Source organism: Molossus molossus, unplaced genomic scaffold (assembly GCF_014108415.1).
Source record: "Molossus molossus isolate mMolMol1 unplaced genomic scaffold, mMolMol1.p scaffold_m16_p_31, whole genome shotgun sequence".
Lineage (NCBI taxonomy): Eukaryota > Metazoa > Chordata > Mammalia > Chiroptera > Molossidae > Molossus > Molossus molossus.
In genome coordinates this window covers 703,244-729,399 of record NW_023425368.1, presented here as the reverse complement: position 1 = coordinate 729,399, position 26,156 = coordinate 703,244, and the positions used below count along the sequence as shown (strand labels likewise).

Below are 26,156 nucleotides of genomic sequence, written 5' to 3'. Positions count from 1 at the left end.
GTCGGTGTCCAGGGGGTGTGTTCGCCTCGCCCTCGTCCAGACCTCGTTGGGCAACTTCTCCCCTGCCCGCCGGCCATCCCTGGGGCTTCTGTCAAATGCTGGGGTCACTGCACAGAGGCAGGGAGAGAGACACACCGATTGCTTGCCTCCCACTGGCACATCCAATGGGACCGGGATGGACCCTGAAACCCAGGTCTGTGCCCTTGAGCAGGATCAGCCTGCCCCCTGGTGCTCTGGCTGACGCTGTGACCCCTCAGCCACGCCGGCCAGGCCCTCCTCTCTGGCGTCTGGATCCCTGGGTTGATACTTGCGTCAGGTTTACAGTCTGGGTCACCCTTGTAGGGATGACCGAGGACAGGGACCCAATTCCTGCCATGCCCCTCCTCACGATGACGCTGGGCAGGTGGGCGTCCATATCCAGGATGTGATCCGCTTGGGGCTTTCCACCCGGGTTCCCGAGAGTTCGGGTGAGTTCACCAGACTCCACAGATACACGGAAGGAAAAGTGGCCTCTTCCCGATGGTCAGTCTTCCAGCAGGGGCGGGCCCTGCGCCCCGATGTCCGTAGGTCTCTCTTCCGGGCACCCCTGTGTCGGTGCTGAGGTCTCACTGGGCGATTCCACAGTGAATTTATTCTCGCCTCCTGAGTGTGGACGCTCCCGCAGACAGGATGTCGGTCTCAGTGTCGGACCGAGGGCTGGGACCGTCCCCCGCTTCTGGGAATTAACTCGCCCCTGTTGACAGGGTGGACAGACGGGGACACCGAGGGAACAATCAGCTGCTAATCGTTCACCCGACGGATGCCGGAGTCCAGACGGCAGACAGGTGCTCCAAACCCAGCGGTGAGACTCAGACACTCCATGAGAACGTGGGCAGGAGATCACCTGGAGGGGGAGGAGGGCGGCTCCAGGAGAGGCTACTGAGAAATCCCCGCTCCTCCCCAAAGGCTGACCTCTCTTCAGACCAGGACGGCAGGAGGAAACGGAGAGACAAGCCCCAGGAACGCACCCATCAGTAGGGACAGCAAGTGCAAAGGTCCTGGGGCAGGGGAGACCTGGGTCTTTGGGATCACTGTGCACAAGCAGAAGGACCAGGAGAGTGGTGGGCAGGTCGTAGGACTCTGGTCATCCTGAGATCACTGGCTGTTACCCCAGTGATCTGGAGGAACTCACACTGGTCAGGAAAAGGAGAAGGTGTCCAGGGACTTCAGCAGGGCAGTGGCTGGGTCATAGATTGAAGAGTATGTTTGGAAAGAAATGAAGACTCATCTTCCCGGACCTGAGCTGTGTTCTGCGGTCCTTGGCAATTATGGTGCAGAGGATACAGCTCCCTGCGGAGATTGCTTCTCCGGAGCAGCACTCAGGGGCTCCGAGAGCCTCCCCTGAGTGGGACCACGTGGTTGAGAGAGTGGGAGGCTGGAGGGCGTCACCGGGATCACAGACCTGACCCTGGCCTGGAGGCCGCCTCAGTCCACACTTCGCAGGAGCCCTGGACCCACACGGGGCGGCACCTCAGGCCTCCGCTGCTCCCAGGACCTCTCGTGGCCCCCAGACCTGAGGGGGCCCAGCTCTCCGGGACACAGGTGAGGAGAGATGCCTGTTTCCCTTCCCTGACCTGGCCCCGCTGCTCCTTCTGGGAGGCTCTGAGCACCTCGCTCCCCACGGGCCAGGCTCTGCCTGAGAGGGGACTTCCCACTGCTCTGGCCTCTGGGCGCCCAGGTCAGGCTGGCTGGTTGCTGGTCACCCTGGAGAGTGGGCAGGGGGCAGGAGACAGAGGCAGGGACCCCGAGACCCTCTGAGGGGCCAGGGTCTGATCGAAGAGCCCAACCTCCTAGCACTTTCTCTGTCACCTGGTGTCAAACCTCCTGAGAGGAACAAGGCTGACTTCCCAGTGAGAGGAAGCTGTCTCCCGGGGAACAGCTGCACCCCAAGAAAAAGCACAATTCTGGGGACAGAGGGGATGACGCCATCTCTGGGGTCACACCTTACACCCGGCACATTCATGTCGGGGGGGAGGAAGAGCCAGCTGGGACTGCAGGTCCCGAGCTCAGGCCTGGCGGTGGCCGGGCTCCGAGGCCACACTGGACCTGCACCTGATCAGACCGCGTCACCCCGAGGGGACGTCACCCCGAGAAAGGGGTCTGGAGCGCGGTGGGCGCGTCCTAGCTTGGACCCTCCCAGGAGACGCTGCCTTCTCAGAGCCAGACTCTCCGGGCGGGGAGTAGCCAGCCCCCCTGGGCTCGTGGGTCTGGTGTGTGCAAAGGGCCTCACCCCTCAGTGAGTCCCCCGTCTGCCTCATCCCTGACCTCAGACCAGCAGCAGGACGGACAGACAGCCCGGGAGGACTCTCTCGGAGTCACGGGTGGGGTGACTGTGGCAGCCGAGTTACCCGCTGAGGGAGGAGGGCTCTGCAAAGGGTATTTCCTGTTTCTTTTTTTTCTTTTGGTTAATCTTAAGCTAAGGATGTTTTTCTATTGATTTTAGGGAGATTACAAGAGAGGGAGGAAGGAGAGGGAGAAACATTGACATGAGAGAGACACATTGATTCGTTGCTTCCATCATGACCCAGCCCAGGGTTGGGGATCGAACCTGCGACCCAGGTACAAGTCTTGAAAGGGAATTGAACCCGTGAGTATTGGTCCTTGGGCCAAAGCTATAACCACTGAGCCTAACCGGCCAAAGCTCTACGAAGATGGTTTCTAACGTTTCCTGTTCATTCCACCTTTGTGTGTTGTACTGGAGCGCTCTCGCCTGTGCGTACTGAGAACAGTACTGTGACGCCCGGTGTACGGGCCTGTGACATCAACTGTGACGCCCGACGTACGGGTCTGTGACATCAACTGTGACGCCTGGTGTACGGGCCTGTGACATCAACTGTGACGCCCGATGTACGGGGTCTGTGACATCAACTGTGACGCCCGATGTACGGGGTCTGTGACATCAACTGTGATGCCTGGTGTACGGGTCTGTGACATCAACTGTGACGCCTGGTGTACGGGCCTGTGACATCAACTGTGACGCCTGGTGTACGGTCTGTGACATCAACTGTGACGCCTGGTGTACGGTCTGTGACATCAACTGTGACGCCTGGTGTACGGTCTGTGACATCAACTGTGACGCCTGGTGTGACGGCCGGTGACATCAACTGTGCCGCCTGTTTACGTCTGTGACATCAACTGTTGGCTTGTGTACGGTCTGTGAATCAACTGTGACGCCTGGGTACGGGTCTGTGACATAACTGTGACGCCGGTGTAGGGTCGTGACATCACCTTGACCGTGGTGTATGGTCTGTGACATCAACTGTGACGCCGGTGTACGGGCCTGTGACATCAACTGTGCGCCCTGGGTCGGTCTGTGACATCACTGTGACGCCCGGTGTACGGGTCTGTGACATCAACTGTGACGCCCGGTGTACGGGCCTGTGACATCAACTGTGACGCCTGGTGTACGGGCCTGTGACATCAACTGTGACGCCTGGTGTACGGGCCTGTGACATCAACTGTGACGCCCGGTGTACGGGCCTGTGACATCAACTGTGACGCCCGGTGTACGGGTCTGTGACATCAACTGTGACGCCCGGTGTACGGGCCTGTGACATCAACTGTGACGCCTGGTGTACGGGTCTGTGACATCAACTGTGACGCCTGGTGTACGGGTCTGTGACATCAACTGTGACGCCTGGTGTACGGGCCTGTGACATCACCTGTGACGCCTGGTGTACGGGTCTGTGACATCAACTGTGACGCCTGGTGTACGGGCCGTGACATCAACTGTGACGCCTGATATACGGGCCTGTGACATCAACTGTGACGCCTGGTGTACGGGCCTGTGACATCAACTGTGACGCCTGGTGTACGGGCCGTGACATCAACTGTGACGCCTGATATACGGGCCTGTGACATCAACTGTGACGCCTGGTGTACGGGCCTGTGACATCACCTGTGACGCTGGTGTACGGGCCTGTGACATCAACTGTGACGCTGGTGTACGGGTCTGTGCACAACGTGACGCCTGGTGTACGGGTCTGTGACATCACCTGTGACGCCTGGTGTACGGGCCTGTGACATCAACTGTGACGCTGGTGTACGGGTCTGTGACATCACCATAGTCAAGCTAATCACACCCATCACCTCACACTGGCTCCTCTTTCCTGCTTTTCTCTAAGGTGAGAACAGTTGAACCCCAGCTCTCGGCCACTTCAGAAGGTGGACAGGAGACCCCAGATCAAACCCTCTACCACCAGGGTCTGTGCCCCTTGACCTGCCCGCTCCATTCACCCTGTTGTCACAAATGGCAGGACTTCCTTCCTTTTGTCCAAATCACATTCCATCAAACACACACACACACACACATACATACACAAACACATACACACACAGACATACACACTTACACGCACATATACACATATACACACAGACACAGACACACAGACATATAGCCACATACACAAACATACACACACACACAACACATACACACACAATCACATACACACAGACATACACATACACGCATATATACACATACACACATACATACACATATACACAGACACCCACAGGCATACACACACATACACACAAACACATACACACAGACACACACATACTCACAGACATAGACACACACATACTCTGAGACATAGACACATACATACACACATACACACAGAGACGTACACACACATACACATACACACATACAACACATACATTCACACAGACACACACACAGACACATACACACAGACACAAACACACATACGCACACACATACACGCACATGCGTACACACATACAGACACATACACAGACATACATACACACAAACAACACATACACACAGAGACACATACACACATATATACACAGACACACACAGACATACACATACACTTACACAGACACACAGACACACAGAGACACACAGACATACACACATCCATACACAGACATACACACACAGAGACATACACACACATAACACATACATACACAGACACACAGAGACGTACAGACACATACACCCACAGACATACACACATATACACATATACATACTCAGACACATACACACACATACCTATACACACAGACACATATACACATACACACATACACATTTATGCACACACAGACACAGACACACAGAGACACATGCATGCACATATACAAACACATATACACACACAGTCATACACATATGCACACATACACACACAGACATACCCACACACATACTCACATACACAGACACACACAGACACATACACACGTACACACACATACACACTAATACACGTACACACATAGACATATACACACAGATACACACAGAGAGATATACACATACACACGTGTGAGCACACTGTGCACATGCACACATACATGCACACACATGTGTGCGCACATGCATACACACACACACACTGACAATGATCTTTGTTTACCTGTTGATGGACACTGAGGCTGTCCCCATGTCTGAGCTGCTGGGAATTTCGGGGTGCCGATATTTCCTCACGGTGGGATCCTGTTTCCTTGGGGGATCCCCAGCAGTGGGGTCGCTGAGGCTCCGGGGTCCCGGGCAGTGTCCTGAGTGACCTGCACACTCCTCTCTGTCGTGGCTGCACCACCTTCGCTCCCGCAGCCGTGCGCGGGGTCCTGTCCCTGGAGGGACGTTCCAGAGGAGGGTGGCGTTCACATCCGTGGCTTTGAGGGAAGCAGATCGCAGACCACCCTCCCTGACCGGACGGTCAGTGGGGGCTCATCCAGACCTCCCGACGCAGGAGGACGTGTGTGTCCATTTCCCTTCCTCTGCTGTGTTAGACCTGGGGCGCGACAGTCATTTGTTCCGCAGGGAATCATGTGTAGGACATACAATAAACAAGACAGTAGTGGGACACTGTTCCATAGCTACTACGTATGTTTGCTCCCCATGGCCCTGCCCTCCCGAGGTGACTGACTCCTGCCACCTTCTGTCCTCATCGACCTCACTCACCACACTCCCTGCGGCCAGAGTCTCGTGGCCGATGGAATGAACCGATTGCATCAGAAGAGCCGGGAGCCCCGACCACGGCCCTGCAGAGACGTCACAGGCCTGGGCTCACACGTGCTCCGTGTCCCCTTCCAGGTGCATGACTGTCCGCGATAAGCCGGGGAGACTGTGTGGAGACGGTGGGCCCGGGACACGGACAGAGCCGATCCCTGCAGCTCTGCGGAGGGAAGGGGACGGCGCCCCGCCCACTCGGGGCAGCAGCGGTGGAGGGTGGTGAGTGGTCAGCTCCCGCCCCTGCACCTGCTACGTGTTTGCAGCGTGGTGGGCCTGGTCTAACAACATGCGTCCGTCCTGGATTTCCTAAAGCCAAGGGCCCCTGGGAGAGAAACAGAGGGGGCGGCGTGACTGGAGGGCCCCGCGGTGCCCTCGCAGGGTCACTGCTGAGCCTGGAGCTCCTGTGGGTCCAGGGGTCACCATGGTGGTGGAGCCCAGCCCCCTGGAACGGGAGGACGCGGACGGAGCCCAGCACACAGGCCCTGCGGGAGGGGCTCTGCCCTTCTGGGGCCTCAAGGAAGAGACGCGCTCGGGAAACAGCTGTCTCTTTGCGCACAGACAGGACACGGGAGCAGCACCCACACATGTGGGTCCACAGAGCACTGGGTGCGGCAGTGTTTCCTGGGCCCCAAAGGCTAAGCGATGTTGTGGGGTGACTTGGGGAGCTGGGACCTGGGGAGACTGCTCCCAGGGAAGAGTCAGGCCAGGTTCGCCCACCTCACCTACGGGAGATGCTTCCATGTGTCTTCCTCCCACCGCGGGGAGAGAGGGAGAGAGACGGGAGGGGGCGAGGGGTGAACAGATGAGGACAGAGCACAGGGATTAGAGGGTGATGTTGGGAACGAACTCTGCTGAGTTGAGGGAACAAATATTCCATGTGACCCATCACCTCTGCCCCCAGGTTTCTCTAGAGGGACGTGAGCTCTGAATGAGGAACAACCCCCAAGGGCGGCACCTGGCTGACGATCCCTTTGGGAGTGGCCACCGGACACACGGACAGGAGGGATCGGAGCGCCCAGAGCCAGGAGCCTGGGGAGCCGTGGGTTGGCTCTGGAGAAGGCGCCTGCGCACACGCGTGTCCCCCTGTCTCCCCAGGAAACGGCCCTGCAGTCCATCGCCCCGCGTGTCTGAGCCCAGCCGTCCCGCCAGCTCCGGAGGCCCTGTGCTCGCGTCCTGGGGGTCTCAGCGGGGGTCTGTGGAGTGACAGACCACCCCGATCAGAGTCCCGGCCCCGTGCCCATCGCCATCTTCTCAGGGGTGCCCCGCGGCAGCGCCCGGCAGATGGCTCAGGAGCCCAGGGATGACGCCATTGCCTTCCATTGTAGAGTGCGCCCCCTAAGTAATGGGTCTGTGTCCCCAAAAGGGGCAAATGCCCCTGGGAACCCCAGAGAGATAGTCCAGTCTCCTTTCAATTACATGATCATTGTTATCCATGTGGCTCTGTTGGCTGGCCTCTGTGGGTTGGTGGGGAACGGGACGGTCATCTGGCTGCTGGGTTTCCGCCTGAAGAGGAACCCCATCTCGGTCTACATCCTCAACCTGGCCACCGCGGACTTCCTCTTCCTCTCGTTCACCATAGTTGTCGCGCTGCTTTTAATTAACAACACTGGGGATCCCATTGAGCTCATGCTGCCTGTGCTGTCCACGTCCTACCTGGCGGGGATGGTCCTGCTCATGGCCATCAGCACGGAGCGCTGCATCTCCGCGCTCTTCCCGATCTGGTACCGATGCCACCGCCCGGAGCACCTGTCGGCCATCCTGTGCGCGGTGGTTTGGGGACTGTCCCTCTGTCTGGGGACCACACGGCTTTTGTGCATCTATTATGAGGACTTCCTGTATCGCCAAAGCCACCTGGTCTACGTTGTGACGTCCTTCCTGACCCTGCTGGTGCTGTGTGTGTCCAGCCTGACCCTGCTCCTCCGCGTCCACTGCGGCTCCTGGCGGAGACAGACCACGAAGCTCTACAGGCTCATCCTGCTCACCGTGCTGGCCTTCCTGGTGCTTGGGCTGCCCCTCAATGTCGGCTTGTTCATCAACCTCTTCTTCCCCTCACTGTTCGATTTCCACCGCTACGAGCCCATCTTCTACGTCCTCTCTGTCCTGAACAGCGCGGTCAACCCCCTCATCTACTTCTTTGTGGGGAGGCCGAGGCATCAGCAGGGCCCGATGTCTCTCCGGGACGTGCTCCAGAGCGCGCTGACGGAGGACGCGTAGCTGAGCAGGTGAGGCCCCCGTCCTCTGTCAACCCTGCTGTCCACCGGGCACGGGGAGGGGCAGCTGGGCTGGACCCCGGATCTGACCCTGAACAGACCACCTGTCCGGGATCCATACTTTCTTTTCTTTCCATCTTTATTGTTGAGGATATTGCAGACTTCTCTCTTCTTTACCCACATTGCCCCTCAGCCTGGTTGTGCCCCGCGCAGCCCTCAGCACCCTGTTGTCTGGGTCCATGGGCCAGGCCTGTGCACACACGTCCTGTGGTCAGTCTCCCCCACCCCACTCCCCTGTGAGATCGTCAGTCTGGCCCATGTTCCCATGACTCTCGTTCTGTTTCATTCATCAGTTTATCGTGTTCGTGAGGTTCCACGTGTACGTGAGACCATGTGATACTTGTCTCTCTCTGACCAGCTTATTTTGCTGACATAACATGGCCCAGGTCCCTCCGTGCTGTCACAAAGGGTGGGAGAGCCTTTTTCCCTGCTGCATAGTATTCCACTGTGTAACGACCATCGTAACTGCCCACCGAGGGCCTGAGTGCGTTAGGAGAAGTGAACATGTGTGTGGTGTCCACACTGTGCCCTGAGGTCACACGCGGGCCCCTGCACGCTCACGTCCTGCCCCTCGTATGTTCCGACGAGGTCCCTCCCCCTCGCTGTGTTTCTCCAGCGTCCCCAGCCCTCGGAGCAGGGCCAGGTGGACACCAGGCAGGAAGGCCTCTGCCCTGACACCCCAGAGCCCAGTGTCTGTCTCTGCTCTGCCTCCTAACACTCAGTGCTGCTATTTCCTTCCCCTGAGCATCACGGGGAGCCCGGGCCCCTGATGTCACTGTCCCCCTCTGTGTGTGTCTCAGGTGACATTCCTGCTCCTGCTGCAACAATGGCTCTCACTCTCCATATATACGGGAGCGAAGATTCCAGTAACCTGTCCAAGAGGAAAGTTATGTCTCTCTCCGTGGGATGAGTGTGCATGTGTGTCTGTGTGCATGCATGTAGGCGTGTGCTGAGCACACTTGTGCGCGTGTATGTGCTCACCTGCAGCTGAGGGTGTGCATGGTCCCCCCTGTAGCACTCGGTGCACAGGTGATACGTGGGCTGAAGTCAGGAGCCCGCTTCCCGTTCACACCCCAGGACACTCTGGTTAGGGGGGTGGTTCTGGTTGGGGGAAGGAGCCCGTCCCAGAATCCCACGAACCCCGAAGTCCACACCCACAGAGTGATGCTAACAAGACGGCCTCCCCGGAGGGCGGCTCTGAGTTCAAGGGCATCGATGTCCTGAAACCACAGGAAGCACTGTGAGGGGCGTGGCACCGTTACCCGTGGGATGGAATTCTGTCCCCTCATCACAGTTGACACGTCTGTGTTGTCGGCTGCAGGGGAGACGTTGGGGTCCCCGAGACAGGGCGCAATAGCAGATCTGTGTCCAGTGCACGAGGAGCAGACACGCGGGTCCTGTGTTGACCCCGTGATTGGATCCTGAACTGACCGATTCATCTGCGTGTCTCGAGTGCCCACCATGGGGGACCCTAGTGTCAGCGTTGGCGAAGTGAACTGTGACTATTGTGCAGGGAGAGGAAGGCAGCATAGACTCTTCCCCGTTGCTCCTTGTCCCCAACCTCAGAGGTTACGGGACTCACCGCCGAGACCCTCCCGACACAGGTCCCAGCCCTGCAGCGAAGGTGGATTCTGCGGCCAGTCGGGCATCAGAAGGAAGGTGCTGGTGTTTGTCTTCCTGAGGACGTACCTCACTTACCCACGATGCACTAGGGTCCTTTGTTGAGCCTTGAGATTGGATTCTGATTCACCTGTGTATCCCGAGTACCTACCACAGGGGACCCCTCTCCACCTGCTCCCAGCACCTGTCGTCTGCTGATTGACAGGTGACAGTCGTTCTGACAGGTGTGAGGTCCCAGCTCACTGTGGTTGACATTTCATCTCTGATGGTTGGTGACCTTGAGCATCTCCTCACATGTCTACGGGCCATCGGTACGTCCTCTTTGGAGAAATGTCTATTCAGGTCCTCCGTCCATTTTTACCTCGATAATATGATTCCACGTATATGTGGGATCTAAGAAAATACTAAATAAATGCACAAAACAGAAACAGGCTCACAGATGGGGAGACACCCTGATGATCCCCGGAGGGGGGGGATGGTAAGAACAGGGGAGGGACACAGAGGCGCACGTGGCAGTTACCAGGCGGTCACTGGATGTGACGTCCACGCAGGGCTTGCGTCAGGGACCCTGCAGTTACTGGGCGTGGTGTCTGATGGGCCACACTCATCAGGGGGTCACTTTGTAGTAACTATTTAATCAGTGTCATATCCCGGAAACGCACGCACTGGTGAAGTCAGCTGTAATAGAAAATAAGTAAACAAATAAATGGTATGATATTGCGTAATAATGTAGAAAATAAAGAAGTCTGTGCGGCCGGTTTTCTCAGTGGTTAGAGCGTCGGCCCGCTGAGTCACGGGTTCAATTCCTGTAAAGGGCACAGACCTCGGTTGCGGTTCAGTCCCAGCCCTGGTCAGGGTCGTGCGGGAGGCAACCAGTCGATGTGTCCCTCTCACATCGATGTTTCCTTCTTTCTCCCTCTCTCCCTCTCTGTCCAAAGATAAATTGAAAAACATCCTCAGGTGCGGATTAAAAAGAAATGAAAAAGAATAAAAAAGAAAGAAAGAGGTTGTCTGTCCTGCGGGTGATGCCCCTGGAGCGGGTCCGCGGGACGGCCCGTGCGCTGTCCTGATGGGAGGGGCTGAGGCTGTGCTGGGTGACAGGTGGTCTCTGTGGCGGTCAAGGCCCGGGTCGTGCTGTCTGTGGCCTGTGGCCTCTCCCCAGGCTGTCCTTCTGCCTGAGCCCCCACCCTGCCCTGCCCTTTGCTGCGTCCTCCTGAGCCCGGTGCTCAGCTGGACAGTCTGCGCCCCGAGAGCCTCTGCCACTGGGCAGGAGGGTGGCAAAGTCCGGCCTGAATGGTGGGGCCACTCACAGGGCACCCGGACAGGCAGCGGGGCCCTAGAGCCTGCAGGGCTGGTGACGTGCTGGAGGCTGGCCTGCGGGTCTGGCAGGATGACAGCCAGGGGACATCTGGTTGGTCTGGGTCAGACCGGAGCCCACATGTTGGGTCAGGAGGAGGGGCCCTGGGGGGCAGTGCAGGGCCGTGGACAGGAGGCTCTGAGGGCCGGGTGTTCGGCTGTGGCTGCTGTTCTGCTGGTGGCCCCGGAGTCCGTGTGTGTTCTCTGCGACATTCCCCTCATCGGCCGTTCCTGTGCCGCTGTTTTATTATTTTATTCCAGAGCGAGGAACATCCATGTGACGCACGCACCCTGACCTGGGACACACCCTTCAACCTAGGTCTGTGCTCTGACTGAGAATCGAACCCGCAACTGTGTGTGCTCCTGGGACTAGAACAGAAGGGGGGCCGCTACTGTGCTGCTCCTGGGACTAGAACAGAAGGGGGGCCGCTACTGTGCTGCTCCTGGGACTAGAACAGAAGGGGGGCCGCTACTGTGCTGCTCCTGGGACTAGAACAGAAGGGGGGCAGCTACTGTGCTGCTCCTGGGACTGGAACAGAAGGGGGGCAGCTACTGTGTGTGCTCCTGGGACTAGAACAGAAGGGGGGCAGCTACTGTGCTGCTCCTGGGACTGGAACAGAAGGGGGGCAGCTACTGTGTGTGCTCCTGGGACTAGAACAGAAGGGGGGCAGCTACTGTGCTGCTCCTGGGACTAGAACAGAAGGGGGGCAGCTACTGTGCTGCTCCTGGGACTAGAACAGAAGGGGGGCAGCTACTGTGCTGCTCCTGGGACTAGAACAGAAGGGGGGCAGCTACTGTGTGTGCTCCTGGGACTGGAACAGAAGGGGGGCAGCTACTGTGCTGCTCCTGGGACTAGACAGAACAGAAGGGGGGCAGCTACTGTGCTGCTCCTGGGACTAGAACAGAAGGGGGGCAGCTACTGTGCTGCTCCTGGGACTAGAACAGAAGGGGGGCAGCTACTGTGCTGCTCCTGGGACTAGAACAGAAGGGGGGCGGCTACTGTGCTGCTCCTGGGACTAGAACAGAAGGGGGGCAGCTACTGTGCTGCTCCTGGGACTAGAACAGAAGGGGGGCAGCTACTGTGTGTGCTCCTGGGACTGGAACAGAAGGGGGGCAGCTACTGTGCTGCTCCTGGGACTAGAACAGAAGGGGGGCAGCTACTGTGTGTGCTCCTGGGACTAGAACAGAAGGGGGGCAGCTACTGTGCTGCTCCTGGGACTAGAACAGAAGGGGGGCAGCTACTGTGCTGCTCCTGGGACTAGAACAGAAGGGGGGCAGCTACTGTGCTGCTCCTGGGACTAGAACAGAAGGGGGGCAGCTACTGTGCTGCTCCTGGGACTAGAACAGAAGGGGGGCAGCTACTGTGCTGCTCCTGGGACTAGAACAGAAGGGGGGCGGCTACTGTGCTGCTCCTGGGACTAGACAGAACTAAGGAATCTGAAGATTTCCCTGACCCTCCCCAGGACCCCGAGGGTTCGCAGAGGAGTTGGACTTGACAGAACGCTCCACCTGGCTCCTCTGACCTGTCGCAGTTGATGTGCCCACGGCCCTGGCAGCCGGGCTGCTGCGTGGGCTCCGCTGGAAACTGGACAGTGTGTCTCCTGGCAGGGAGCCAGCCACCTGAAAGGCATCAGAGGAAACCAAGCTGGCACCTGGGGGAGGAACCCCAAGCAAGCACGAGGGTGCTCCACGGGTTTGGCCTCCACCGAGAGTCTGGAGAAGCTGAAATGATCATAAAGGCGCAGTGACTGAGGCCCTTGTAGATACCGGGACACGGTGTCTGTTCCTAACCCCGCCCCACTCCGCCCCCTCCCTGGGAGCAAAGCCTCTGTACAGATGGCGGGGTACCCCACCGATGAGAGATTTTCCATCAGAACCTGCCCTTCAACGAGGGAACGTTATGGAACCATAAATATCTTTGCTGATAAAATCTGCCCCGAGTGGGGGGGAATCTGCCCCAATTCACTGCATAGGGCGAGCTTTTTAAAATCGGTGATGCCCACAGATGCTTTCTCCAGAAGGGTCATAAGAATTTAAAACTAAGTGAACCAGATACTGAAAAAAGGGGGAAATAATGATTTTAAAGAAACCTCCCAAGAGGAAACTCATCTTGAGACGGACCCAGTGTGCTAGCTGTCTCCCCTCATTATTACCGCCCAGGAGCGCCTCGGAGCCGGACTCGGGGGGCACCGCCTGCTCCGGCCGCCCCCAGCCCGGGATGGCAGACGCCCCTGGACGAGCTCCGCAGTGGTCTCTCCGTAGCAGGGAGCCTGTCCTCAGGGTTCCGAGGGTCTCCTTTAGGGACACATGCTCACCAGCTGGGAGAAATGCAACCCCTAGTCCCTCAAGAGAAAGGCTAATCTTTTTTTATTTTTTTTTATACTCACCCAAGGACATTTTTCCATTTTTTGTTCAGATAGAGTGGGAGGGTGAGAGAGAGAGAGAGAGAGAAACATCGATGTGAAAGGGACACATCGAGTGGCTGCCACCCGCACAACCAACCAGGGCCGGGGACAAACTGCAACCGAGGTACATGCCCTCAGCGGGAACCGAACCCGGGTCTCTCCGGACCGCAGGCCGACGCTCCGACCGCTGAGCCAAACCGGCCAGGGCTGGCTAATCTTTTGTAACACAGCCTGGCCCCAGTGTGAACTGCACCATGAAGTCTTCGCAGGGACAGAGGCTCCAGAACAAGTCAAAGCCACCAAATCGTACCTGGGCTGCCTTTTAAAATGCAAGTTTCTGCCCTGGCCGGTTGCTCAGTGGTTACAGCATCAGCCTGAAGACCAATGCTCTCGGGTTCGATTCCGGTCAAGGGCACGTACCTTGGTTGGGGTTCGCCCTGTCCCTGGTCAGGGTCGTGCAGGAGGCAACCAGTCGATGTGTCCCTCTCACGCCGATGTTTCTCTCTCTCTCCCGCTCTATAAAATAAATGGAAAACTATCCTCAGGTGAGGATTTAAATAAAGAAATAAAATCTTGCATATTATTGTTTCTTTATGTATTGAAATTGTGTTTTAATCTAAAAATATGTATCTATATAGAGACTTCATGTTATTTCCTATGTCATTTTACAATAATTATGTACCCAAAAACTGTTGTTTGGAATGGTACAGCTCATGGAAAAGCTAAGGTGTCTAATCAATTGCATTATAATCAAACCCAGAGCCACGCCGCCCCTCGGCCCGTGGGTTGCGGAGTCCTCGTGCGCCGGTGCAGTTGCAAAGGTGTACCGTCTTCGGAGAGGTTCAGAGAAGGGCTCTGCCTTACTCTAAACCACAGGCTTCTCAGCAGGCCCTGTCTCTGCACTCAATACAAATGTATGGAATTCTAAGAAATAAGTGAATTCGTAAGAACACCGGCAAATAATCAAAATTAAAAAATGATTGTGTGACTAAATGGACTGAGGATAATTATTATTTTAGGACGCCGCTTTAAATGTTGCTCACTTTTAAGTCCTCTCATTTTCCAGATGCAAGGACACACCGAAAGGGCACGGTGCACAGAGCTCACTAACAAGGCGGTACAGACCGATGGGTCAGTCGCTGACTCCTTTCACAGTGCGGTCCCTGGACTAAGACCTCAGCGATCATGACTCACAGCCAGAAGTCTGTCCTCTGACAAAGACATTGATTAAAGATGTCAGCGGGGCCCTGGCCGGTTTGGCTCAGCGGTTAGAGCGTCGGCCTGCGGTCCAGAGAGACCCGGGCTCGGTTCCCGCTAAGGGCACGTGCCTCGGTTGCAGTTTGTCCCCGGCCCTGGTGGGGTCGTGCGGGTGGCAGCCACTCGATGTGTCCCTCTCATATCTATGTTTCTCTCTCTCTCTCTCCCCCTCCCACTCTACCTGAACAAAAAATGGAAAGATGTCCTGGGGTGAGGATTAAAAAAAAAAAAAAAAAAAGCCCTGGCCGGTTTGGCTCAGCGGTTAGAGTGTCGGCCTGCGGTCCTGAGAGACCCGGGCTCGGTTCCCGCTAAGGGCACGTGCCTCAGTTGCAGTTTGTCCCTGGCCCTGGTCGGTTGTGCGGGTGGCAGCCACTCGATGTGTCCCTTTCACATCGATGTTTCTCTCTCTCTCTCTGTTCCTCTCTCTCCCTCCCACTCTACCTGAGCAAAAAATGGAAAAATGTCCTCGGGTGAGGATAAAAAAAAAAAAAAAAAAAAAAAAAAAAGATACAAATAAATAGGCAAGTCAGTAACAGGAATGTGTACCCGCCCTGGCCCTTCGCCTTCTGACGCCCTCCGCCCCCCACAGCCATCCGTTAACTGGTTTCCTGAGCGGCCCTCACCCGGGATCCCCGGCTGCGGCTCAGACAGCAGGGATCTGCTCAGTCAGGAGACCAGTGATCGGAAACCAGGTGAGGTAGGACCAGCTCCCCCCCGGGCTCCCGGGGAGGGTCCTTCCTGCCGCTTCCGCTTTGGGGGCCCAGGTGTTTCTGGGTTTGCGCTGACCTCACTCCAGTGTCTGCCCTGTCCTCCCTCCGGGTGTCTCTGTCTCTCGTCTTCCTGTAAGGACACAGCCCCTGGATGGGCTACCCTAGCCCAGTATGACCTCATCTTACGTAATTACAGCTGACCCGAGGAGGTCAGTTAGGCAGAGGGAGTGAGGACGTGAACCCTCTCTCTGAGGGACACCATCCAAGGACCGCGCCCTTCCTGTTCTCATCTTACAGATAGGTAAACCGAGGCACCGAAAGGTGAGTCCATTGGGCTGACCTCACACAGCCCGGACCCCCAGCTCACCATCATCTGGTGCCAGGGCTGGGGGTGGGGAGGGTGACCAGCAAGGGGCGGCAGGAAGGGATGGGGGAGCCTGATGGAACTCCTCTGCGTTTTGGTTGGTGGAGTCATCATCCAAGTATTTTGTCAAAACTCGTCACATTGTAACCAAAGGAGCACATGCCATAGGGCTCGGTTCATACATGTTTGATGTTTCAGCCCCGACTGAGGGGAAAGTCCTGTGTGAGTCCCAGCTCGGTATCCTGTTCTGTCTTTGAACGCGAATACTTTGTATCCATCTGTCCCCAGACAAAGCTCGGCATTGAAACTGATTAACTCCCACCTGTCTGTACAGAAGTATTTGTGGAAACAGGGACCCCACACCCCAGCCTGGTGCTGAGTCCCCAGCTTTACGAAAAGCTGCCTCCTTTTCGTATGTCTGCCCCTGGCTTCCTGGGGCACAGAAGCACCTTCACCGTCCACATCCCAGGCCCTGCCTCGGGGGCGCCATCTGCGCAGGAACCCAGCACCCAGCCAGGGGAGGACTCCGTCCTGGCCGGCCCGTCCTGATGGTCTGGGAGACGGAATGATGGACCCTCCCGGGGAACTGGGTGCTGTCCTCCGCGGTGGGACGTCTGTGGGGACATGCCCCGCCCCCACACCTGCATCCCCCGGGCTCTGCTTCCCCTGTGGGACTGGGCCCCTCCCGGGAGGGGGACGTCTGTGGGCTGACCGTCCTGTGGGGTCCTCAGTGCTCCGAGCTGCTCCCTGGACTCCTTGGGGAAACCTGTTCCCCGATCTTTGCGTGTCAGGTCCTGGGAGCCCCCAGCCTGTCTGAGGGAAGGTTTGATGACGTCACATCTGTCCACAGGACCCTCAGGGAGAGCCCTGAGCACTATTGTCAATGCCGGTCCCCCGGCCACACCTTCTGGTCTGGGAGGGGAATGGAGGCCGAGTCGAGGATGGTGCCCAGCCAGGGGCCTGTGGCTGACACAGCTTCTCCCGTGTCCCCCTGTGCCCAGTGCCACCCCCTGTGTGCGCCCTGGGGGACAGGGACAGAACACACCCGGGAGACACATCCTCATAGTAATCCACTCCGGGGATGACGTCTGCAAGAACAGATAGTGTTGGCAATTAATAGCAATTGTAAGATTATCATCAAATAAATCATTATTATAAGTGGACTTGCATATAACTGTAACATAATTTAAGATAATTATATTAAAAATAATATTAATATATGGTTATAATTAACAATTACATAATCATACACTATTAATTAAAAATATATAAATAAGCCCTGGCCGGTTTGGCTCAGCTGTTAGAGCGTCAGCCTGCGGTCCAGAGAGACCCGGGTTCGGTTCCCGCTAAGGGCATGTACCTCGGTTGCAGTTTGTCCCCAGCCCTGGTTGGTCGGGCGGGTGGTGGCCGCTCGATGTGTCCCTTTCGAGTCAATGTTTCTCTCTCTCTCTTCCTCTCTCTCCCTCCCACTCTATCTGAACAAAAAAATGGAAAAATGTCCTCAGGTTAGGATAATATATAGATAGATATATAGATATATAGATATTAAAATAACATTTTTAGAAAAAAAATTTTTTTTTAATCTTCATCCAAGGATATTTTTCCATTTTATTTTTAGATAGAGTGTGAGGGAGGGAGAGAGAGAGAGAAACATCGACGTGACAGGGACACATCGACTGGCTGCCTCCTGCATGACCAGGGCCAGGGCCGGGGACGAACCACAACCGAAGCAAATGCCCTTAACTGGAATCGAACCCCTGACTCTTTGGTCGGCAAACTAATGCTCTAACTCCTGATCCAAACCGGCCAGGGCTAAAATATGTTAAATAATTATAAAGTACAAGTAAGTGAGAATTAATTACAAGTATAATTGATATTGTAATATTGATTAATGTCATAAACATTGATACTAGTCAATATCGGTAGTAAACTAGTATAACCCAGGGGTCTCAAACGTCGCCGTGGGACCTTCCTTTCTGTCGCTGACCCTTTTCTTGTTCCATGTCACCCTGACCCCAGGAACGAGCTCAGAAGTCCAGAAGCCATCGGGTCTCAGACGGGGTCCCGGCCCTGGGGTCCCAGGAGCCTGTCTCTCTGGGCACATCGGTACACTGCCTCAGGCCAGCTGAGACCCCTGAACCCCGTCATTCCCCAACCAGACCTGCGTGTCCTCCCCCAGGACCCCCACGTCAGAGCCAGGAGACCCAGCCTTCCGCCAGACCCACCTGACAGACACTGCGGACCGCGCGGGTCCCTCCTCGCCGGAGTCCGTGTGCGGCGGCCCGGAGGGTCCCAGCCCTGCAGAAGACAGATCGGTGGCCCTCAGAAGACGTGTGCTGGTCCTAAGCTCCCCCTCCGGTGACTGTGACCTTAGTTAGCAAGAAGGTCTTTGCAGGTGTGATGAAGTTAGGGATCCCAAGATGAGAACATCTTGAATTATCTGGGTGGGCCCCAAATCCAACGACGTGTCCTTCTGAGAGACAGGAGACAGAAACGGGGCAGAAGCCATGTGAGGACGGAGGCAGGGGTGGGAGGGACGCGGCCAGAGGCCCAGGCAGTCTGCAGGTGGCCGGAAACCACCGGGAGCTGGGGCAGAAGCCGCAGGGTCCTCCTTGAGGGCCTTCGGGGGAGCGTGGCCCACCAGCCCCTGGCATGGGGCTCTGGCCTGCAGGGGGACCGAGCACAGGTCTCCACCGTGGCCTCCTCGGGGCCCTGGCTCTGGGTCCTGCTTCCTCTCTGAGCCTCGGCCCCTCGGAATTCCCCACACATCCCAGGGAACACGGCCGGGGCTGGAAAGGGTGTTTGCTGCTTTGTATGAAGAATTTCCTGTCTTTTCAAAACTATCTGGTCCACCAGGTCCTCCCTTCCAGGGGCGAAAGCCCACCCCAGAGTTCCTGGATGAATCCCAGCACCCAGTGCCCACGTCCCCGGGGACAGAGCGTGTCCTCAGGCCTGTGACAGTGTTTGCCTTGCGTGTCCTGGGAGTGGGCACTGCGTCCTCCCCGTGCGGCGCATCAGCGCGCCAGCCCTGCCCTGGGTCCGTGGGACGCCGGAGGCCGGGGCAGAGGATGGACATGAAACTGACAGCCACCCACCCAGCACTCTCTGGATTCCACATCCAGAGTCCAAAGGGGAACTAAGAGCCTCCGGACCAGGAAAAGTTTGCTGAGCTCCGAGAAACACCCTCAGGCGCAAACCCCACTGCCTGGCCCGGGGGAGGGGGGGGTACAGCCTGCTTCCTCCCAGAAGCTCATCCTCAGACCAGGATGGGGGGAAGTGGTGTGCTCGGGGTGTCTGGGAGAGTCCGCAGGCACCCGCCTCAGACCCTGTCCCCAGACGCCGGCAGCTCTGTCCCCCACGAGCGCCCCGGTGTGGCAGCATCCCATTGGGGTTGGACCAGCGTATCCGCCTATCCGTAGGAGATCAGGCCTCCGCCTCCCTCCGCCCGGAACAGTGGCCCGACGGAGAGACTGGTGACAGGAAGGTCCGAGCGGCCCGTTCATAAAGCTGACTGGACCCCCTGGACCTGCTCAGGCCCCGTCCCCAGTGCTCCGTGTCCACTGGGGCGGGTTGTTCCCGTGCTGAGTGACATTCCGCCCTGGAGGGTCCGATCGTCTGCGGCTCAGGGTGGACGGCGGCTCCAGGTACGGTGTCCGCCTCCCGGTCTCCGCCAGGGCCCGGGGCCCCGGCGGACGCTTCCCAAACGTGGGCCCTTGCTCCAGACCTCAGGGCCCTGCCCGGCCCCCTGCCTGGACGCCGTCCGGTCCTACAAGGACGAGATGGCTGAGGCCAGAGCCCCGAGTGTCCCGCTTCCCAGGTCCGGCCAGCTGCTGTCCACGAGCGTCCGTGCCCGCCCTCGCCGGGGCAGAGGTCCGCGCCGAGCATCCGCACCGCTGCCCGGATCTGACGTCTCCTCTCCAGACACGCAAGCGTGAAACAGCGTGTCACGGGGGCTGTGGATGGCGGTGACCGGGCTGCTAGTGACGCTGGCTCCTCTGTTCGCCCGCGGACTGTCCCGACTCCTTTTCCCTGAGCACCGCGCCTGTCTGGGCCCAACTTTCCACTGAATTACCTTTGCCCTGTTGATCTGTAGGCTACTCATCATCCTCTGTCAATTACTTTTATAGGACATCTCCTCTCCTGGTCAGCAGCTTGACTTACTGTATTTTTTTTTTCTTTATTGATTTTAGAGAGAGAGGGAGAGAGAGATCGAAACATTGATGAGAGAGAACATCGACTGGCCGCCTCCTATATGCCCCCCACTGGGGATGGGGCCCACAACCTGGGCATGTGTCCTGACTGGGAATCAAACCAGTGACCTCTTGGTGCAGGGTCAACGCTGAACCACTGAGCCACACCGGCCAGGCTGACTTTCTGTATTTTAATGGTGGCATTTGGTAAACAGAAGTGTGTTCTTTCATGGGGCTCATGTCAGTAATCTTTCCCTATGTTTTGTTAGTTTGGTGACCTGCTAACGGATCTTTCATATCCTGAGCCCACGGGATAGCCTCCCCTTTATATGTTCTCCAGACACGGCACCGTCTTTGCTTTCCACATTTCAGCCTCGTGGCAGCGGTGGGAGCCGGGGATGTGTTTCCCGAGCAGATTGTCCATCGAGGGCTCCAGCACCCCTACCCCGTCGTCTCTGCCGGAGGGCCGGCCCTCAGCCCTCCATTCCTGCCACAGCCACACTTACAAGTGTTGAGGCCCCAAGGGTTCGAGCCCTGCAGGCTAAGACGAGGTACCCGGTGAAGGCCGCAGGCAGCCAGGTGTGGACAAGGACCCGCACAACACCCCGACAATGCCTACAATGCACCCCAAAGTATCCTCCACCCCTGGCCCCACGGAGTGGGGGGAGGTGGCTGGACAAGAGTTAGGGCCAATCCTGCAGGTCCAGCTTCCTGGGTAACCAACCCCCCAAACAGTGGCACAAAATAACAGCCGCCCGCTTGTGCCCCTCGGTTATGCTTTTGACGGAAACAGCCGGGCGTCATGGGTCGTCCCGGGTTCACGGCGTCCGGGCCGCTGCTGGAAGGACCGAGGGCTGGAGGCTCCGCCCTCGCTCGCCGGGCGCTCGGTTGGACGGTCCGCCTGCATGCCCGCACGTGGGCTCCATACGAGGCTTGGGCGTCCACGAAGTGTGGGTGCCCAGGGAGGCTGGACTCCTTCCACAGTGGCTCAGGGCTCCGTGTCACCGAAAACACTAGGGGACTACGTGGTCCCTGCACTTGTCTCAGACAGAGGAGGGAGGGAGGGAGGAAGAGAGAGAGACATTGATGTGAGAGACACATCGACTGGTTGCCACCTACACGACCCCAGCCAGGGCCGGGGACGAACCGCAACCGAGGTCCGTGCCCTTAGCGGGAACTGAACCCAGGTCTCTCTGGTCCATGGGCCGACGCTCTAACTGCTCAGCCAAACCGGCCAGGGCTGCAGCACTTTGTAAGACCACCTCACCCGCACAGGAGGCTCTGCCTGCTGCACAGTGGCCCTTAGAACAACTGAGAAGGGCCTTGTCCCTCCGGGAGGAAGTAGCCACCGCCGCGGGGCGCCCACAGGTCCTGCTGGCCGGAGCACGCCGCGCCCTGTAGCATCGGGGAGCAGCTGCCTTCGGGTCCCTGTGGCGGATCCACAGCAGACGCGAGGGAAACATGACCACTGTCCATATCCGCCGATCTTCCCGGGAAACGGACCGATGAATCAGACCGGCCGTGAATCAGATCTCACCAGGGCGAGCTCCTGCATCTCACGATTTCGTGACCACAAAAGGGGAACGGCAGGCCCCCGTCTCCTTCCATGGGAAGTGACTCCCGGCAGCACGGGGAGGCCACGCCGGGACGGGAGGCCCGGGCCGGAGGCAGGACAGTCCCACACGCGTGGGAGCCACCGCAGCGGACCGGAGGGAGTCTCCCGATCACGGCCGCAGGGAGCCCCAGCCTTCCCGGCCGGCGCCCAGAGGCCGGCACTGCCACCTCCCCAGGCCCCACGGGGGCACGTCTTGCGAAGTGGAACTTGAGGGGTGATCATGATGGGCCACAGAACTGAGAAGGCCTGGCCATCCGTGGCAGGGAGCCCCCAGCACTGCTGACGCCCTTGGCCTCTGCTTCTTAGGCTTCTCCCCGGGGGCAGGTTGCGGGAAGAACCCAGTGCGAACGGGTGTTGCTGGAGGCGCAGAAGCGAGTACCCAGGAGGTGCGCTGTGACCGCGCGTCTGATCAGTGCAGACAGACAGACAGGGGACAGACGCCACAGCCCAGGGGCCCGGGAGAGAAGGCGGACTCTGGGAGGTGCGCGTGGCTGTTTTAATCGGGGTGGCTCCGTGGGCGCGTTCCCGAGAGCACTCTCGGAGTGGTAACCTGTGGGCCGCCTGCAAAGGACCGGAGCCGGGTGATGCTTCTGGGAGGTTCCGATGGCCCTTCCCGCCCCACATCGGTTATGATGCAGTGAGAAGTCGGCGTTGGCCGTGGGGAGCAGCGGGGTCCCGGGCCACCCTCGGGAGCAATGTCGCCACCAGCAGGCCAAGCACCGGCTCATGAGGGCCATGCGTGGCCGTAGCACAGGGCAAGGGCTCCACACCGCCCCGGGAGGCGGCTGCGCAGAGCGCGGGCAGGGCGGCGGGGAGGAGGCCCTGGGAGGGCTCCGCTCCTCTGTCCTCCGGAGAAGCAGCCGGCGAATCCGCTCATTCGACTCAGATGGACTCGTGGGCTTTCCTGCTGGCCCGCGGCCGCGTCCCTGACACCAAGTCAGAGGGCCCCAGGACACGGCTCCCGACTCTTCACTTTCAAAACGCACAGGAAAGTTGCGGGAATAGCGGCAAGAACGCCTACCGGGGTCTTACTCTAGAAGGTGCCGGTTGCACACCCCCCTCCCCCTCTCTCTCCATCTCTCTCCCTCCCTCTCTCTCTCTCAATGCTTTGTGAATAAGTCACAGACATCAGGACGCACAGACGCGGACCCTGCTCCCATCCCCTGGCGACCACCTGCCGCTGTCCGGGACTGTCGCGCTCAGAAACCTGACCCCATGGCTCCCGGTCTCTCCTGTAGCCGGCTTTCCCTCCACCCTCCCCATCTGTGCTGTCCAGTGTTTGCCCCACGTCCTTGTCCACACTAAAGCACATTCCGACTCCGGGGCGGGTAGAAAGAGCAGCGTAGCGAGGCCGCGACCCTCCAGCGTCAAGGGCGGGACTGCCAAGGCGGCGGAAGGCTCTGCAGGCACAGAGGGGCCGTCCCGGATCAGCTGTCCTCGCCCCTAAGTACCATGTTCGGCGGGGTGGCCTTGGGGTTTCTGTGAATAGGAGCGAAACTGGATCCCGTTCCTCTGAGGCTGGTTTTATGTTTCACTCGCGAGAATGTTCGGGAAATTCACCCTCTGGGTCCAGCTCACTTACTTTGCCGCTGTAGAAGGTTCAAGAAAAAACCCTCCAGGGCGTGCACGTCCACTCCCCTGCCAGTGCGCGTGGCACTTGTGAGATCGCTTCATCGTTTTATTTAGAAACGCTTCCGGTCTTTCCGCTGTGACGCTCAAGCACACAGAGACACGGGTGTCCGTGGGCATCCACGCGCCGAGCACCCCAGGCTGAGCGCAAGCTCGCATTTCTAAATGAATGCCGGCTTCGCACTCGGCTTCGGGCTTTTCCACGGGGTGTCGTCTTCCAGATGCCCGTGGCGCGTCCCCCTCCCCCCACCAAGCTCCGCCTCACACACACACGCACACACACACACACACACACACACACCCCGACTGGCCTGCGCATCACCTCGCTGCTTTCTCACGTTCTCACGAGGAGACGCAGTACAGCGGGAAACCAGTTCGGGGAGAGGAAGGACTGAGGGTCAGGTTACATTCACACCGTGGGAGTCCGCCCCACGTGTAAAACGAGTCGACCTCCAGGCCGGCCGATGACGCAGGGCCGCCGGCCGCATGCGGCCTCGGGCTTGACTGGGAAGCACGCCAGGTGTGAGGAGGCCTTCTCCTGCCCAGCCCGACACCTGACCGGAGACAAGACGTGCGGTCAGCGGGTGGCAGGCACAGGAGGTCCCGGACGCACAGACCGAGTGTGCAGGAAGGGGACTTGCGATGAGTCGGAACTGGAGGGACCACCCGCACCGTTGCCAGCCAGCATGAGCTCTGCGGGGTGGGGGCCCAGAGACCACCGTGGTCACCCTGCCCCACTGCCCTCAGTGCATCAGAACCACCTGGGAAGCTTTTTAAAATATACCTGAGCCCCGGCCCGTGCGGCTCAGTTGGTTAGAGCATCATCCCATATACCGAAAGGTTGCAGGTCCGATCCCCAATCGAGGTACATACAGACGGCAACCAGTCGGTGTTCTCTCCCACATCACTCTCTCTCTCTCTCTCAACCCCTTCCCCTCTCTCTAAGATCAGTAAGCATATCCTCGAGTGAGAATTTTTTTTTAAAATCTGGGCCCAGCCAGTGTGGCTCGGTGGACTGAGCGTCGTCCAGGGACTGAGAGGTCCCAGTTCAATTCCTGGTCAGGGCACATGCCCGGGTTGCAGGCTCGATTCCCAGCAGGAGGCGGCCAGTCGATGTTCTCTCTCATCGATGTTTCCATCTCTCTCTCCCTTCCTCTCTCTCAAAAAAGCAATAAAACATATTTTAAACACTGTGTCTGGCCCTGGCCCCGGAGTCACAGTGCACGGGGTCAGGAGGGGCCCCCGTAGCCACGCTCAGGCATAGCCAGGTCCGCAGGGCCGGGGTGGCAGGGCCCGGAGGTCTTCCTGCCCCTGTAACAGAGGCCTGGTGGCCCTGGAAGGCACTCTGCTCTTCCCAGCCACAGAGGCCATGCAGAGGAGCCTCCCTTCAGTCAGTGAGTCCACAAACAAGCCCTTTCCTACAGACCCTGGGCCAGTGACCCCTTTAACTGCGGGGGACACTAGGACCAGGGCTGCCTGTCCTCTGAGCTCCAGCCCTGGGCTGGCCAGGCAGCTGAGCTTCCAGGCTCCCCTTGATCTCTGACCTACTGCCACCCCTCTGACCGCGCCTGCCTGCACCCCTCTGACCGCACCTGCTTGCACCCCTCTGACTGCACGTGACTGCACCCCTCTGACCCCATGTGGCTGCGGGAATGCCCTCTGACCTCACGTGGCCGCACCCCTCTGACCTCACGTGGTTGCACCCTCTGACCTCACATAGCTGCACCCCTCTGACCTCACATGGCTGCACCCCTCTGACCTCACATGTCTGCACCCATCTGACCTCACGTGTTTGCACCCTGTGACCTCATGTGGCTGCACCGTCTGACCTCACATAGCTGCACCCCTCTGACCTAGGGCAAAGCCAGACCTCACCTGGCTCCTGAGTAGGGCGGGAAGGGAGCAGCTCAGGGTCCAAGGAGGCTGCCCCAGGCCCAGAGCCAGTGCGCACCCGAGTTCCCCCTCCAGGACCTCGGGACGCCCTGGGCTGTTCCACCAGGACAGTGTTCCAGGAACAGGTCACCGCTGCTGGGGCAGCCAGGGTTCCCGGGAAGGGTGTGGGACCCTGGCCCCTCCTCGGGGACCTGCGGGAATGCAGCTTGGACCTCGGGCCTGTGGGGGAGGACACAGGCAGCCAGCGTGCAGCCCAGGGCCAAGGAGACGCCCCCGCTCCCCCCCAGCTGCGCCTGCAGGTCGTAAATCATGTCTGTTTTCCTGGGTGAGGCCAAGCTCGCTCCTCAGCTGCTCATCTCGGAAGCTGGAAAAACACAGCGAAGTAGTCGGCCTGAAACGGGACATCTGCCCGTTGTGACATTGCCTCAGGCCTGTCATTTCTCGCCCAAGGGCACACCTGAGACCTGAGGGTCTGGAGAGACAGCAGGGCCACACCCCGGCCACTGCGTCCGCTGCGTGGCGTCCGGGCCTTCCTGTCCCCGAAGCGAGCTGGACGGGAGGTCAACAAGCCATGGACACCTGCCATGCGGTCTCTGCCCAGCACCCCCACACCCCACCCTTCACTCCACACTCCCTGCGCCTCCGGACCCAAGAGGACAGCTGTCCCCAGTGGGGAGGAAGGTACCCAGCATCAGCCCCATCCGGAGCCAGTCTCTGGGAGGAGGCCCCGTGCCATCTCCCCGAACCCGAGACCCGGGGGGCTGCCGCCTCTGGGAGGTGCGGGCCAGAGGGTGGCCT

At 58.6% G+C, this 26,156-nt stretch overlaps 1 protein-coding gene across 1 annotated transcript; it reads left to right on the top strand.

The window, feature by feature from the left end:
• The first annotated feature begins 7,330 nt into the window (after positions 1–7,330).
• On the top strand, positions 7,331–8,263 carry LOC118643130 (mas-related G-protein coupled receptor member A1-like). The gene has a single exon (XM_036281036.1). It carries the CDS (start codon positions 7,331–7,333, stop codon positions 8,261–8,263), a length of 933 nt encoding a protein of 310 aa, XP_036136929.1.
• The last annotated feature ends 17,893 nt before the right edge of the window (positions 8,264–26,156 follow it).